The sequence below is a fragment of the Semicossyphus pulcher genome, unplaced genomic scaffold, assembly GCF_022749685.1.
Source record: "Semicossyphus pulcher isolate SPU_LCO1_2020_fin unplaced genomic scaffold, fSemPul1.0.p SCAF_5, whole genome shotgun sequence".
Lineage (NCBI taxonomy): Eukaryota > Metazoa > Chordata > Actinopteri > Labriformes > Labridae > Semicossyphus > Semicossyphus pulcher.
In genome coordinates, this window is record NW_027211726.1 from 16,685,795 (window position 1) to 16,702,746 (window position 16,952).

Genomic DNA, 16,952 nt, shown 5'->3' on the forward strand with positions numbered 1-16,952 from the left:
CCGTTGAACAGATTGGTGGAGTGAAAAAAAATGTCAGAGGCAGACTGTGCTGCTGGGTGGGCATGTGCTTGAAGTGTGCCAGGGGCAGGAAGTTCGGCTGTGTCTCGGGCAGATGCCCAAATATAGAGTTCCTTCACTTTGTGACAACACAAAGTGGAGCGTCTGGGAAAGTCTGTCTGAAAACAGCTGGGGATTACTCCAACATACTTTTACCTACAAATTTGAAACTTCATACACGTTATATATACGTCTTAAAATATGAAACAGCATAATACCCCCTCCTTAAGTTATCTACCAAAGTAGTTTAGACTAAAATAATACATACCCAGCTTCTTCCCCGGTGTGACGACTGTAATCAAGCTGCTCTCCTCCTTTTTCTTTCTGATGGATTCAAGTTCCTTTAAAGCTACAAGCCACCACACACTTTCATTAGTTAAGAAAAACATTCTGGATGTGGCTAAATGTCCAGCTCATTTAGCAGAATGCAGAATAAATAAGGCCTAAACAAAGAAATACCCACCCTCTGTGTAACAAGCGAAATTAACCGATGCGTATTCGTCTGGCTCCAGTCTCACTTGCTGTAACAGAAAGTCATGAAGTTTCACATTAATACCCACAAAAGCATCCGTTTGGGGAAATCTGTACTGGTGATTTGTGGACTGCATTACCTTCATATTATTGTTTGCAGAGCCATGAATCTCCTCCGTCTGCTTTGCGAAGTCAAGAATCACGGAGCCAAAAGTGGAGTATTCCCTGTAGCTCTCCTTTGACAGCAGAGTGGAGGGGTGCCAGGCTCTCTGCACAAAATAAAACTGAGATTTATTAAACACGTACAGCAAAGGGCAGCAAACAGGACAGAATTCTGGTGTGGATTCATTTACTGTTAACCAATTAAAGAAAATTAGGTCACACCGTTTCATCCGTGTACGTCAAATACATAATATCATTTGTCATATTTTCTAAAGAGAAAACGTTTTGACTAAAAGTAAAGACTAAAATGTGGTGACTTTTTATTGACTAAAACTGGACTAAAATGTTTTGAGTTTTCGTCAACTAAAACTAGACTAAAACTGTTATTTCCTCCAAGCTGTGCGCTGGTGAACCACCAGTGTAACCACCATGATACATTTTTGAAATACAAGCATAAGGTATCAGAACAGGTAAAGGGGGTTAGTGGTGTATTAAAGCACTCATTTGACTCCACCAACATATTTTCCTGCACCCTTGCAGCTCTCCGTTTCTCCATGTTTCAGCAGCTACTTTGTCTTATGTACACTTATCTGCATGTTTCATTTTAGCACGCATTTATGCTTCGTTGCATGTGTGATTATGAAGTACCAGTTTTAATAATCATGACAAAGACCCTCTTAATGAATTTTCTCTTTTATGTCAGCTACTCACAAAGTAACAAAAGATGTGGTCAAAGCTCAGGACGTGTTTGATGACCATGTGGGAGGCCAAAGTTAGGTTGCAGAGCGTGCAGAGGAAGTGTCTCCTGTCAATCGGTCCGACACGAATGCATTCGACAAGGTGCTGCATGCCTACAAGACGAGAATCAGGGAAGATAAATGAGAAAACAGCTGAGGAAGCATGCAGCAAACTCCCCAGATTCAGTATGTCCTTAAATAAATCTGTTGTTTTCTGGGTGTCTAAGATTTGCCCTCTGTTGTGTCAATTAATCAGAATTGCATTTGAATTAAACACAAGATACTTGTGCCCTAATGATAAAGATAAGGGCTCAGTGAAGAAACCCCTCCCCTTGTTCCCATATCCCAATACTTATAATTAACCTAACATACCAACGCAACCCAAGCAGCATTGGCAACTTCAGCAGACCCGGGCTCCATTCATGCGAGCTCCGGGTATTGACAACACTGATACTACCTACCCTACCACATTGCTTCTACTGGCCCTACATTTGAATAAAACGAACAAAAGAAAAAGGTATGCTGTACCTCCCCCTACTCACCCATTTTCATGAAGGAAGAGAGAAGAGGGAGCAACTCAAACTTAGGACTAGGACTAGGGGGCCGAGGGCCACAATCGAACCTGTGGCCGCTGCGCTAAGAACTATAGCCTCTGTATATGGGGCACCTGCTCTACCTGAGCTAAACAGGCTAAGCCCCTTGAATCAAGCTATAGAAGTTATTCTGTTAGATCAGCAAGTCATTTTAGGCACACTTACTCACCAAGAAGTGGATGCTTCCTGTTGCGGTCTCGTTGGTATGTTTGTATCATCGTCCTCTTTAGTTCTGAAGCTAAAGTGAATAAATGAAGAAAAACCAAGAGTAGGTGTTACACATGAACTTGGACATAGAAAATACTTAAACATCAGTCTCGCCACAAAACACAATGAGCTTTTCCAGTTTTCATTTAATTGAAACCGTTTTAATTTACATTTTATCTGTTAAAAGAATGGGAGAATTGTGCAATTTTCATATTTGTTTCATATGGCGTTTTAGATTTATGATTTAGCTTTTTGAGTAGATTGCATTATGATTAAGCAACATATAATCTGCTTGGTGTGATGTTAGAAAAAGATAAGTTGTCTGTTTGACGCTATAATCATATTAACATTTTAAGTTTGCATTATTATTTTTAAAAGTGATCATATCTTGCATTTTGTATCAGTGAAGAACACACATTGTTTCTGTCTCTGTTGAAAGCTGCAAAGTGAGCTGCACAGTCCCTGAATGTAACAGGAAGTTGAACAGAAAACCACAAAGAACAGGTTCAAATCCGTGAGTGCCATAGGCGGCAGATTAATGAACGTTCCGTCGCTAACGGAAAGCGTCTGGATTTCACACCCAGTAGGCATCCTGTTTCGTCTCGCAACTCGCTTTATATTGTTTAAAAGCTTTAGCCAAAATGGATGATGTCATACAACTGAAACATCGATCATTTGAGATCATTTACAGCTCAAGCACATTTAAAAACAGCAGCAGCTGACCAAAGTGCTGTACAAAGCATAAAAGACGCAATTAATAGAAAAAAAAAGATCAATGAGAGAGCAAAACAAAACCCAACAAGCGGCCTATTCAGGACCACGGGACTCAAAAGCTAGTACATACTGAACGTGGAGGCATACATGAGTGTCCTTGACTGAGATTGCCCAGTCACCTCTAAGTTTAAAATTAGAGCGGGGGACCACCAGGAGACCTATGTCAGAAGATCTGAGGGGTCTGGAGGTTAAGGGCTGAGGAGGACAGTTATATAGGAGGGGGCCAAGTCATTTAGGGAATTCAATACAAACAGCGCAACCTTAAAATCAATCCTGAAGCGGATTGGGAGCCAGTGAAGAGAGGCTTAAATGGAACTAAAATGCTCCCTCTTCCTGGAATCAGTCAGCAACATTTTGGACCAGTTGCAGGTGGGACAGGGACGACTGGATGTCATGATAAGAGCTACAGTTGACCTTGTAGTGAGATTGTTGTCCAGGTCAAGAAGAAACTTTTCAGCACATACATCTTGATTGTCATGTGGGATAAATACAATGAACGATAACAAGGGCTGGCTGTTTTGATAATACTCTTAAAGGGGGGGTGCTCTGTGCAGGCCCTCATACAGCCTCTGCCTGAAACGACTCAGTCAGCTCTGTCCCTTTAAGAAACCCCGCCCCTACAAGCCCACTTTCTTCTGATTGGCCAGCTCTCCGACGTCACAAAGTGCAGCGTGTAGAACAAACTGTGAAACCTGGCGTTCACAGCAGACTGAGCTGAGAAGCCCGGAGGTTACTCCAACATACTTTTACCTATAGATTTGAAACTTCCCCCACATTTAGTCTGGACATCCAACATTGTGACATTATATATACACGGCTTAAAATGTGAAACAGCATAATACCCCCTCTTTAAACACAAATGATGCTGACAAAGATGTGCACCCACCTTTGAGTACCTTCAGGAGCTTGTCATTTTCACTCAGAGAGCGTATCACTGGGGGAAAGGATCAGATTATTTTTCACCCACACACGATGCAATAAAACTCTCAAATATTTTAGACAAAACTTAAAGTCACACACACCTTCAGCGTAGGTATTTGATTCAAGCTTTTTCAACAGGTTTACTGGTAAGTCCAACATCTGCAGAGAAGGTCTTCATCAATTAATACAACAGTCTCATAATGTGGAAAAATGTGGAAACCACAAAACACTAGTGAGAAACTGTCATGGTGGAGTAAACTTTAACATATGAGAATATATCAGCATGACAATGTAATGTTGGCGTACTCCCAACCATCTGAAAAGGTGCTCATTGATCTTGCCCTCCACCTCTTTGGTAGTGACCGCTTTGAAGTCTTTCAGGCATGCCTTTTTGGTAAGTCCAACTCAATTTTTCAGCTTAGTCAGACTTCACTATCTTTCCAACCATTGTTCAAGCTGCTTATCTATGCGGGATATGTTTTCTTGGTCTGTCTGTTGGTTGTCCTTGTATTGTTGTATTCACCTTCCTTCAAACAATCAGGCTTCTTGACTTTTTGGGCTTGCATCTCAAATTTGTTGTGATCTCTATATACAGATATCTGCGTATAAATGCAGGATCCTTATGCAAAGGGACAAGGTTTATGGTGTTGGAAAAAAATCTGGTTTCAAGTTTGTTCCCCCTTCTTGCCTCCACATGGTTTGTTTCGTCAACAAATGTTCATCCATGAAAACCTTACTGTTGGCTGTGATGGTTTCCTGTGATTGTTTCGAGCTCTCTGGGGCCGGTTTCACAAAGATAGACTCTGACTATTTGTTATATCTAAGCCATAGTCAGACTTCAGACGTCTAAATTAATCCGTTTCACAAATCAATTTAGTTCTTGATTATCTCAAGCAGGACTGTGGTGCACTGAATTCTGGGTAAATTAAGACTTTTGTCAAAACAAAAAAAATGGCCAACCAAGTGTCGATCTGTCGAGTGTTGATCTAACCGCTCAAGTCCGTTTAGCCCAGCAGAAAATGTTTTGTTGTTGGAGGAATTCAACAGTTTTAAGGGCTTTTTACTTGGAAAATTCAGCCAAAAAAAAAAAAAAAAAACCTGAAAATTGCAGCAACAGTAATTCGACCGTTGAAATGACCATCAAAGACGTTCAAAATTTGGTGCTACCGGTCAGCGGGTGTCACTCATTGTTACCATGGTAACAAGAGTCGTAGAGCTGAGTTAGCCGGGGGGGTAAGGTGTCTAATTTTTTGGCTTAAAATTCGGCATCTTTGTGAAACCGGCCCCTGGAGTCTTTCACAGCCAATTTATTAGTTTTGTTCATTTCCGTGCGTATAAAATGGTCGAGATGGTACACACCATTACTATGCCTTTTCAACGAACTTCCTTATAACAGATGACAGGTCAGAATCGTAGCTTGATCTCTCCAATGTAACTGTTGATCAGTTGATCTGGGTGTGTATGCGCATTGGAATTTAAATCCATCCCTGGTCAAGGTTCTTTGTTCTAGCCTTTTCTGCGTCCTTTTACTGGATGCCATTATCATCGTGACTGTCCCAGTGAGTCTCTCATCCTACCCTCCTTTCTGGAGATTCTGGTAGTACTCTCTTGCACCAGGAGTTGTTGGCTCTTGCATAAACCAATATTTACTGGAGGTCATAGATCTGGACATTCCTGGTTTCTCAGGAGTTCATGCTTACATTAAATCAAAGTTGCCACATTCCAACCACTTAAATTGGATGTAGCCTTGTCCTGGACCAAAGGTCTTTAGGTGCTCTCCAACATTCAGACTGTTTCAACCCTTATCCGCACCACTCTCCAGTTGCCACGTGGGCGGTTGCCAAGTCATTGCCTCTCCTGAAGGCTTTCAGGTAGTGTTCTCCCTGTTATATCCGAGCCAATAGGCTCTATCCATTGCTTCCCCCAACCTTCAGGGCTGTTTTCCTCTTGTGATTTCTTCTCTTGAAGTTGTTTTAAATGAACTTATTCGTAAACCTTTCCTATTGACAGTTGCTTAGCAATATAAGCATTCATTAATATTAATTTTTGTGATCAACTAATAATTGTAACTCCTGATTTCAACTGTGGCTCAGAGTTACAGCAGGTCGTCTTCCATTGGTAGTTTAGCAGTCCATATGTCAAGGTCGGCAAGAACCTTGAAACAGCAAAATGCTTGGTGTGTGAATGTGTTCAGATAAGTCCTGAGGGGCAGCATGGCACTTTGCATGGCAGCCTCTGCCATCACTGTGTAAATGTGTGAGAAAGAGTGGACGTGATATTTAATGTAAAGCGCTTTGAGAGGTCCAAAGACTACAAAAGTGCTATATACCTGCAGTCCATTTACCATTTCTCCTTTTAGTCCTGTGTTTGGTCACCACCAACTACTGAGAAGCCTGATGTGTCCTTAAACGACACTATGAAAGCTGTACGACTTAACGATATAGTAAAATTGTGGATTGGAAAACCAAAACGATAACCTGAAAGACACAAAGAAGCTCCGTGGTGCTTCAGAGTTAGGAGATTTCTTTTTAGGTTTTCACACAAAGACACTACTACAAGTACGAATTGTTGTTTGATCATTTGTCAATATATAATAACGATATACAACTGCTTTACCTTTACAATATTAATTTACACTTATTTTTCAAGACCTCAGGTTACAAACCTGAATCTGTCTGGTCCCTTTTTTATTGATTTCCTTTGCCATCTCAAGCTTCAGAATGCCCCTCATGTCCATGCTGGGTATCCACGAAAAACTCAGTACATTGGGGTCCATGTAGTTCTAAAATACAAAGTACAAAGTTGTGCTCCCAAATTTTTTTTTTAACAATTTAACACTTGTTAGTTTGAATGGTGTAAAGCACTTACAAAGTAGTTGCTGCAATGATCCCCAGATAAGAGATGGCGTGCGATGTCACTTGGGGAACACGTTTCCTCACAGACATGGCACAGGTAAAAATAGATTGTTGTCTCTGTACTGAAACAGAGAGTCAGCAGAGACAGGCCTGAAAGAAAGTAAATAAAATATGGTTGTAACTTCAAACATGATCTTTGACATCCTTTACATCATTTGTTTAATGAGAATGATCACTAACATGATCATCTGATACTGGGCACATGGCTTTAAAGAACAAATTACAAACCTTTTATCTTACAAGTTAGATAGCGATTAGAGAACTTTTTACTTCAGCTATGATGATGAGGTACAAAACCTTGTGTCAGGATATACCTCAAGGTTTGTTTGATTTTTTTTTTTTAAATGAGGGTTAGGGTAAATATTATGTTGCTGCATTAAACTTGAATAATGTTGACTGAGTTGTTAGAGGGGAAAAGGAAAACTACCAACAGCAGTCATTGAATAGAGAAAGCCTGTAGGTAGACCTTGCAAGTCAGGATTATTTATATGAAACTGTAATCTCCAAAGTCAAAAATGAACTTGGATGCTAAAATTTGACCTGTTAATTTTTAAGCGTTGAGCTGTACCACGTGTCACATGCACTTAGAGACTTTGTACTTACCAATGATGAGTTTATTTCCATGTTTGTTGAGTGTGTTCATCGTGATAATGGTTGGAAATTCTACAAGAAAACATATCTCGTCAAATAAAATGTATTCCAGGACAGCCCAAGTCATTTAAAACGTACACTTCAAAAATACTTGAAGTAATGTACTTTCGCAATATGACTGACATATAAAGTTTTAGTCTCTGCCTCCTTTTATTTGTTTTGGAAATTGGCAAAAAGTTGAAGGCAGCCTTCCCTAATTCTACAATCACAACAAGGGTGTTCTTAGAAGCGCTAAATAGCAACTTTCTAGTTCTCATTTGCACAAGAAAGCACTTTTTATTGCATAACTTTCTTGCTTATGTGGTTATTCTTCCTTATCATCTTCTTTGCCTATGAACTCTTCTCTTTCTCTGGCTTCTTATCTCATGGTTAAAACCTTTTCAATCCAAAAGGCATCCCTTCATGTCCAACCTCAAAATAATCTTCCTATCCCATGTGTTGCCCTTGATCCCACCGCTCCTTCACCTTCCCCTCTTCCATAGAGCAACTCCAACAACTACTTTTCAATAAGTAGACGTTCCTCATTTTTCCTCCCACCTTCTGACACCACCTGTCCGAATTCCACCTCTTCATTTTCAAGTCTAGCTTCCTTTATACCCATCTCTCCTTATGAGGCAATTACCTCCCAGCAGCCCAACCCTATCCTGTCTTTCCTTCGTCAGTGTATTGGTTCTGACCTCTTTCTGTTCCCATCCCACCTAACCAATACCTCTTTGTCAATTGAGTGTTTTACTAACACTCCTGAGCACCCAGAGAAAACCCTCCTTTTAAGAAGCAAACATTAAACCCTTCTGATATAAAACAATTACAGACCTTTCATTTCTTTCTAAAGCACTTGGGGCATGCCGCCTTTTCCCAAATCTCTGCCTTCCAAAAGACAATCTACTTTGCCTTCACCCGTTTGGTTTCAAGACAGGCCACTTAATTGAGAGTGCCACAAGAACTACACACAGAAACAGTGTATGAAACTTGTGGGCTCACTAAAGGGGTCCCTCAGGGTTCTGTTCTGGGTCCTCTCATTATTATATGGGTATTTTTCCTGATAATCAATATTTGGTAGATTACAGTCACAGTCTTGGAAAGAGCATATTCACAAACTGAGAAACTTTCCAGAATTGCCACTTCAAAATGTACAGTAATTAGCTAACATTGCTATAATCTAGTGCGGTTGATGTTGGTCATTTAAACTAGAGAAACCAACGCTCAGAACTGGCCAATAAGAAGCCTGGTATTACGTGCATTTTCAATACCAGTCTTTCATTAAAAACATTAGGGAGATAAAAGGTTTGATAAGAAATTTGTTTGGGTCAGAGCTTAACAAATCCAGGAATTTGGCAGACTGGGAACTGGATCCAAAATGGAACAGGCAGTGGAAATGTATCCCTAGCAGTACTGTGCTAAAGTAATGTACCAAGGCTGTTTGCAATGAAAATATTTATGTAAACAATGCTGGTCTCAATATATAAGAAGGACTTTTAGGCCTCAAAGATACACACAATGTGTTTTGATGGGTGAAACTAAGTATAATCAGGAACATTGTTTACAACAAACAACAACAAGAAGAGGACTTACCACGACCACCGAACGCATCTAAAAAGAAGTACAGAAATTAAAAAAAAATTAAGATCAAAGAATTGAACATATTTTTTTTCCCAGGTATGTCCTCATGCAGGACACAATAGAAGGTTTGAAAGAAACAAGAATTACCTTTCTGGAAGATTTCTTTCATGTTCTGTTAGAAAAACAAAAAAGGAAACATGTAGACATGGTTTACCAATGCCAAGGCATGTGTCATTACAGGAACATGGGAGAGTGTCATGTTACAGGATTACAGTTAACTGAAAAAACTAAACTGAGAGAGTCAAACTCAGGTCCGTCAGGCTCGGGCGTAAAGCACTAACACTGTGACAGATCTTTTAAAGCTCTTTGTGACGGAGAAAAATAAAACACAGTCCATATATATGTAGAGTTCTACATGTGTTCACTTGCTAAGTTTAATGCACAAGGTGTACATTTAAATAAGGTTTAATGCTCACCTTCTGATGCATGCTTGACTGCATATGTTTCTTGATTTCAAAAATCCTCCCAAATGTGGTGAGGCAGACCTACAAGAAGATAATACATAAAAGAAATAAGGTAGGACACAATTGTTCACATAAGCCAAGATTAGTCGCACTATCAGCATAGTATATACACATTTAGGAAACTCAAGGCCACATACAACATTGGCCTTCACATTACTTATTTTCGTTTCAACAGATTTGCATTAAAGCTTATACTTCCTGATATGAATGCATTTACATTTTACAGTGAGGCATTCTACAGTGAAGAAGGCAAAATAACACAAGCAGAGGATGTTTACACCTGGTAGTATCATGTGTGCAGGGTGATCCGATCACAAGTGGACCGCTCAAACTACGGCTCTTCAAACCTGGCATTAACATGTGTTTCCAACCTGTCTCGAGACACCACTTGTGATCAGATCTCACTTTCCTGCTATATATGCAAATTCACACAGCCTACATCGTCTTCATTGTAAACAATATTAATTGATTGGAAAAAACTGATGCTGAATGGCATCAGAGACAGAGAGCGAGACAACTGCACTGAGACAGAGGGAGCGGGTGATTACGGACACAAGAGATGACATGCCATAAAACTTGATCATGAAGACAAATGTCTCTCCACAGTTCTGCGTTATATCAGTTGCCCTTTTAACATGTCGGTTCTGCCACAGCTCTGTAAGGAAGCTTCATCGTTAAGCTGCCTTTGCCGCTCTGCATTGAACCAAGCAATGCTGGAGTAAAGCCGCCCCAGTGTGTGTTTTTATATTGCGTTCTGGCGTTGCAGAAGCAAAAGGCCCGCAATGTGTAAACAAACAAAACATTGTTCCACCCTCTGCCGTTTACATTGACAGTTACTCCTCCATTCCGCCTCTTTTACTACCTCTGATGCAAGCTCAGAGAAGGAATGACATCGCACCGCCACTGGGGCTCAGCGCATTTTACACGATGAGACGGAACAGAGGCCTAACGGTCCGTCCTTGAACTGGCAGTGTAAAACCGGGCAGCTGAGTCCGTGAGTTTATCTATCTCCACCCTGCACTGCATTATTATAAACAATGATGAACTGCTCGTGGGTCACATCTCCCTCACGTGTCGTTCACAGCATCATTCCCATGTATGTGAAGAGGTAGATAATGCTTTGAAGTTAATAATACAGGACATCACACAAATAAAATCACACAGTGGGAGCAATATGACGGTGCTGTTTGGTTAAGTGCAAGGGTTTTGTTGTTAGATATCAGCTGCTGTCAACAATCAACAGCTCTGACACACCTTCACTGACAGCTTCATTTAGCTGCTCTAATTCTTTCTTTACCTAATAAGTCAGCCACAACCACCCCATTGTCTTAACACCATGAAGGGATTTATCATGACAGACACCCCTCTTATTACGAAATCTCCCAGCAGAGTTAATGCTCCAAAGACTTTTTGATGAGACATTCGTATTATATTATCTTTTATTAAAAAAAATTATAAAAGATAATTCCTTTTCTCCCTTGTGTCAAACACTTGAAAGAAACCTAAAAAGTATCCATTAAAGAAATTTTAAGAACACAAATTATATTAAAACACAAAATCTTCAAACTTCTGTACACATGGTGAAAAAAAAAAAGAGGCCGTGAACCGTCAAGCAAGTGAACCAGTATCAGCAAAACAAACATAAACGTGTCCACAAGCTGCTGTAAGAGTCATAAGGGAGGATGGAGCCGGCATCTTGGTGGTTGTTTCTTCGCCTGGTCTTCGTCTGGATGCTCTTTGAATGGAGTGAAACACACCGTCTGTGAGTAGGGATGGTTGGTTGCTGCCAGCTGTCCCTTTGGCGTCTTTCAGTGCAGATGTTACTTTGGTTGTTTCCCATTTGCAATAAGGCTTTTAGCGGTTGAAACTTTTTTCAGAGCCTTCATTATTACAGGAGAAACGTTGCTCTACACAGCAGGTGTGAAACATTTTAAGATGCTTTCAGTGGCACCAGTGTGAAAATAAAAAAAATAAAAAAAATAAAAAAAATAAAAAACACATCAAAAAAATTCAAATAACAATGCAAAGATCAAAACAGCTGCAGCAGTGAATGAACAGTGATTTAAAAAGGGGCAGTCCACCAATTGAACACATGAAATGTAGTTATCTTGTAATTTGGAGTCGTATTTAGCAATTCAATGAAAACAAGTGAATGATGACTCCTTTAGCTCTGAAGGAGCTTTATTGCACAACTAGAAAAGATGCTCTTGAGTAGCGACATGAGAATCAAAAGTTTCAGCATGGAGCTCATCCTACGCCAGAGACTTTGCTGCTCTGAATCTGAACATTTTTTACTCCCTCCCTCATGCGTCTCCCAACTTTGTGAAAGTACAGATCGCTGGAGAACCCCTTTAAACAAAAAGCAGAAAAAAAATTCATCAGGCTGTTCCTAAAGTGATTAACCAGTAACAAATACATATGGAGCTATATCTTGCTGTTTAGTTTACAATGCTATAGTTGACAGCGTATATTCTTACAGAAGTTACCCATTTTGTAATACTGTATGAAACTAATACTGTCCTCTACCTGCGTCTGGAAATGCAGGTAGTTTTTGGCTCAGGTTTTGATATCTAACATTACTTCCTCCGCCCGAAAACAGTGGGTGTGAAATACATGTTACTCGTGGTGTTAACAGCATTCACAAATCCCATTTCAATAACATTCACCAGCACCGTCCTTCTCCCACAAACAGCATTCAAGTGTTGAGTAATAACCAGTTCTAGGTGTCAAGATAGATATACATCTAAACTTGTCTAAACTTTGCAAGAAGTCAGTGTTATTTTGATGCCGCAGTGTGAAAGTAAATAGAGTAGTGATTGCTCTTTGTAAGGTTAAGATTCCGGGAACTCAAGATGTATGATTATCAGTTTTCTGTACAGGAGAATGGGGGCCCAAGGAATGACGAGGGGGAAGGTAAAGGTGAACCTCCAGATGTGGGTCCACAGGCCTTTTCACCCTGTATGTGCTTCAGTTGGACCACACCTCAACCATGCCTCTTCCGACATTCCCATAAATTCAAACCTGACCCTCTCCTCCTCTTTCGCATTCTGCACCTCTGCACCCCTGCACCCCTCCCACGCTCCTTTTTTTTCCAACATCTCTCCCGGTCCATAAGTCTTTTCTATCAGTCTGAGAGAAGTGGTCCCCTGGTGTGCAGGTGCTGGTGTCAGGTTTACACACAGACACGTGACTAACCGAGAAATCTCTAACAAGAATGGGACGGATGAAGTGGCAATACGGCAGCGGCTTGGAGGCCCAAGTTTGTTTCCGTTTTCGTTTAATCAGCCGATTATTTCACAATTGTTGACAAAAATGTCAAATTGTGACATCGACCGCTATGAAGTTTGTCCCACAAAAGTCCAGGACCCAAAGAGTCTTTGTTACTATATATTCTAATCATTTTATTATTCCCCTGAGGGAATAATAACTCATCTATCCATCTAGATGAAAGAAATCTTAATTTTAAAGAAACTGGAACCAGCAAATTGGTTAAAATGTTTAAACTTTTATCAAAATAGTGCAATTCATTTTCTTTGAACTGAATTAATATAGACTAAACTGAAATGTCTACATGTCTCAAAACTTCTCCAAACACTTCATGTTGCTTGTAGCCAGGCTAGCAGCATCTTCTCGTTGGTCCACTCTAAAATGACCCCACTAGTGTTTGATTGTACATTCAATTTTGTAGAGTTAAGTAGGCCAACGTTATCCTCTAACCTTTCCAACCACAACTATAAAGGTCATAATGTGTTAGTCATGGCCAAATACCTAGAAATGTAATCACTCTGCCAACTTTATCGGCTGCTGTTCTTGGTAGTAATCAATGACTGTATAGAAAGATGGATGACTCATTGTACTGCCAAAAACGCCCCCGTGATAGGCGCTGCCATCTTGCGATTGTGACATCATTTGGAGACAGAGACTGCACAGTAGAGATCGGCAGGTGGAGTCGCTGTAGCGACTTCTGCCAACCAAAACACACACTTAACTTACCAAAGATGGCACATGTCAGCGTATTTAACAGCAGAACAGCTTCTTAGTGTTGGTCTGAAGCAGACATTCACAGATATGGAAGCTTCAATGACTGTAGTGATGTTTATGTTACCTCTCCTCTTTGGTCTGTTTTTTGATTTTAAACTTTGACTCATGTCCATTCTGTTAACATGGAGAAGGCGGGCTTTATGACCTGTACTGCAGCCAGTCAGCAGGGGGCGAGATGTTTTGGCTTCACTCTTAGGGAGCTGTCATGCCGTCCATCTCATCTTTTGATACAATATGGTAGTAATCAGTGTTTCCCTGCTAACATGCTTAACTAAGATGGTAACAGTAGCCTTTAGCTGCTTAGCATCTGCATGTTAGATTATGATGTGACACCATCCTTTAAGGGAGCAAAATTGTGCATGACTGTTGGTTCTTTTTTCCCCTCCAATATGTCATCAATTAAAAACGTTATAACTCGTCTGGAAAAGTATTTCTAAGTATATTTTCAGTCTTCAAAAGCCCTCCAAGTTTCGAGTTAATACTCTGGTTAGACAGCAGGGTGTTCTCTCACATGAAGAAATAGTCTAAAAGTGGAATATGTTCTCCCCACAGCCATGCTGCTTCATTATATCATTTAACGGGGATTTGTTTGCACCTGTGCTGCCAGGTGAAACTAATTATCAATTAAAAAGCCGCCAGAAATGGAAACATCCCCAAAGTACCAAATACAAGCTAAAAAAAACATTTTTTTAACATAAGAAAGAGACAAATCAGTGTTGGACAGTTTCAGCTACAAAGGAAACGGGAGGCATCAGCTTGCACGCGAGACACACACACAGAGAACACATTGGGTCTAGTCTAAATACTGTAACTAAGTAACTGTTACACCTCTTTTTGTTTAACTATCAAAATGTCTCTCACATTTACTCACCTGGCATCTGAAGCTCTCCATTTTCAAAAGTTACTGCCGCCGTTAACAAACTTGAAACTCTTCTTCTCACCAGACAGGAAATGGGTGAGAAGTTTCCATTTGCAGATTCCTAAAAAACAAAACGTCGACTTTTCTCACATGGCTGCAGGAAAAAAAAACAATCAGATATGTCGGCTAATAGACCACAACGCGCTTAAGTCCACACAAAATCAACAGGGCAAAAGTGGTCCTCGAGGTGCTCCTTTTTAATGCGCAGTTATCTCGTTAGGGCTGTATGCAGCTGTTGCAGAGACTGCGCTGACTCCTCCCCTCCAAGGGTCTCTCGGTCTTTCTGACCAGAGGTTGGTCTACGCAGGCTGGACTTGGACATTTTAAATGTTGCAATGTGTATTTCAGAAGTTTGATTTAGCTTGTGTATTATTATGTTAAAATGTGTACACTTTGTTTCAGATGTTGACAAAATGAGACACAGATCACTGTAGGTTTCATTTTTCATCTTTAAAATATGTATTAGCCTACATTCAGTGGTTGAATGGCATTATAAAGAAAATGCTGGAATATGTCTTTGGTTAGAGAGCTGGTTGAATGAATGCATGGTTCATTCTCGAAAAAGTGAATATGATTTTGGCCCTTTGTCTGAGTCTGTGGGTTGAATATGTGTCATGTTACTGATACTCTCTGAGTAAAGTGTGTTTGTGCTTGTGGGGAAAAAAACATGAGTTCTCTTTTGGGGTAGATATTATAGAGTTGGTTACATTAGATTGGATTATATTAGATATATTTTTATTGTCCCCTTGGGGAAATTTTTCCTGGGCTCCATCCAGCTAATTTAAATTGATAATCCAGCACACACATCCATCCCCATACGCAGATGGCACATGCGAGTGCATGCATGTGCCATGCCACACTATGTCACATATTGCACTATCTTAAGGTGATGCACTGTCTTTATGTCATAAATTGCACTATCCTAGCATAACATTGTGCACTGTCCCTATTATACTACCCCTATGTAAAAATCTTAACTTTAAGAGACTCTATATCACTTATACTGTTTATGGTCGCAGGGGGCTGGAGCCTAATCCAGCTGTCACTGGGCGAGAGGCTGGGCACATCCTGGACAGGTGGCCAGTCACAAGGCTCACACAGACACCTACTGGCAATTTTAGAGTTACCTGTTGACCTGGTTAGCATGTCTTTGGACTGTGGGAGGAAGCTGAACATACAAACTCCACCCAGAAAGGCCCACTTCATCCGAACTAGGAACCTTCTAGCTGTTAGGCAACAGCACTAACAACTGCACCCCCATGCAGTGTGTCTTTCAATTCAATTTAACAGGTTTAATAGCCATGAAAGTTTCACATATACTTTAGATTAAAAGTAAAAATGGATCAAGTATTTGGACAATATAAAAGTAATAATAAAATACATAAATAAATTTAAAAAAATGTATGTATTTTTTCTTACTCAAGGTTAAGCCATTGGCCAAAAGGCCTGTCACACAAGTCAAACAATTTACAATGGTCCCAAAATGTCACCAACTTCTACTGCCATGGTCAATGTTCATGGATTGAAGAAGGATTTCTCCGCAGCTGGGAGATAGACCTTCCCCTGGTGAGCAACAACAACTTCCACCAAAAGAGAAACAACATCTACAGGTGAAAACTGGAGCTGGAGAAGGAGCATCCATTGTCTCAGATAGTGACAGAGCTGCTGCAGTGCCATCTACCAGCCGCCCTCCTCCTCCTCCATATGCTGGTTTAATCAACCAAGCCTTGAAGACACCTACACTGGTACCTCAAGAAACATCATGCCTTCCTGCTTATGTGTGGAGTCCAGTACTGATGCACACAAAGCACATTTTGATTTAAGTGGCTGAGGTGTGACGAGGTCACTCTGTTCACCTGGGCACACAGCTGCTTTCCATCAGTAATCAAGCCAGTACGTAAGCTTTTCCTGTTCACACACTCATTGCCAACTTGTTCTTTGGGCTGGTTCTATGTTGCTGACCCTGCCGGCCTCTGACCTGCCAGCCTTGCCTTTTGTAGAAAGACATGACTGGACTTTTGCTGATCTCGTAGTAATACTCTTCTTGAACCCCAGAATCGTGGATGAAATGCCTAATCTAATACAATGTCTGGTCAGTATACAACATGCACCTGCAGAATGATGTGATGAAAGTTTCCAGAGGCAGTTCCCTCGATGTAATTATTGTTCCTTTTCCTCTTGTGCATAAAAACCGGGCTGGTGTAGACGTTGACTGTCACTTGGTGGTTTCGGTCCTATTGAGCAAAAGCTATAATAAATATATATGAAAGACCTTTTTTTTTTATTTGATTGATTCACAGGTGTAATCCCGGAAATCACCTCAGCCTTCTGCTTTCGTGGTTCCTGTCTGCCTTTCCCCTTGGCTACGCTGCTGTGTGAGTTTCTGTGTTTTCATATCCGTGGACACTGTGGCTCTTAAT

The 16,952-nt window shown here is 40.6% G+C and overlaps 1 protein-coding gene across 5 annotated transcripts in view; it reads right to left on the reverse strand.

Moving 5' to 3' along the window:
• The window catches only part of LOC138608933 (mucin-4-like), a 34,201-nt gene extending 19,489 nt beyond the window's left edge, over positions 1 to 14,712 (reverse strand). For all 5 annotated transcript variants that reach the window (XM_069681524.1, XM_069681523.1, XM_069681522.1 and 2 more), the window contains exons 1-14: positions 14,485 to 14,712; positions 9,525 to 9,593; positions 9,196 to 9,220; positions 9,061 to 9,078; positions 7,441 to 7,500; positions 6,791 to 6,927; positions 6,588 to 6,704; positions 4,024 to 4,081; positions 3,888 to 3,935; positions 2,190 to 2,258; positions 1,402 to 1,541; positions 669 to 797; positions 521 to 578; positions 326 to 406 (exon numbers count right to left, since the gene is read on the reverse strand). In XM_069681524.1, the coding sequence (XP_069537625.1) occupies positions 326 to 406; positions 521 to 578; positions 669 to 797; positions 1,402 to 1,541; positions 2,190 to 2,258; positions 3,888 to 3,935; positions 4,024 to 4,081; positions 6,588 to 6,704; positions 6,791 to 6,927; positions 7,441 to 7,500; positions 9,061 to 9,078; positions 9,196 to 9,220; positions 9,525 to 9,593; positions 14,485 to 14,505 (1,030 nt within the window). In that variant the 5' untranslated portion in view covers positions 14,506 to 14,712. The remainder of the gene's footprint in view (positions 1 to 325; positions 407 to 520; positions 579 to 668; positions 798 to 1,401; positions 1,542 to 2,189; positions 2,259 to 3,887; positions 3,936 to 4,023; positions 4,082 to 6,587; positions 6,705 to 6,790; positions 6,928 to 7,440; positions 7,501 to 9,060; positions 9,079 to 9,195; positions 9,221 to 9,524; positions 9,594 to 14,484) is intronic.
• Between the last annotated feature and the right edge of the window lie 2,240 nt (positions 14,713 to 16,952).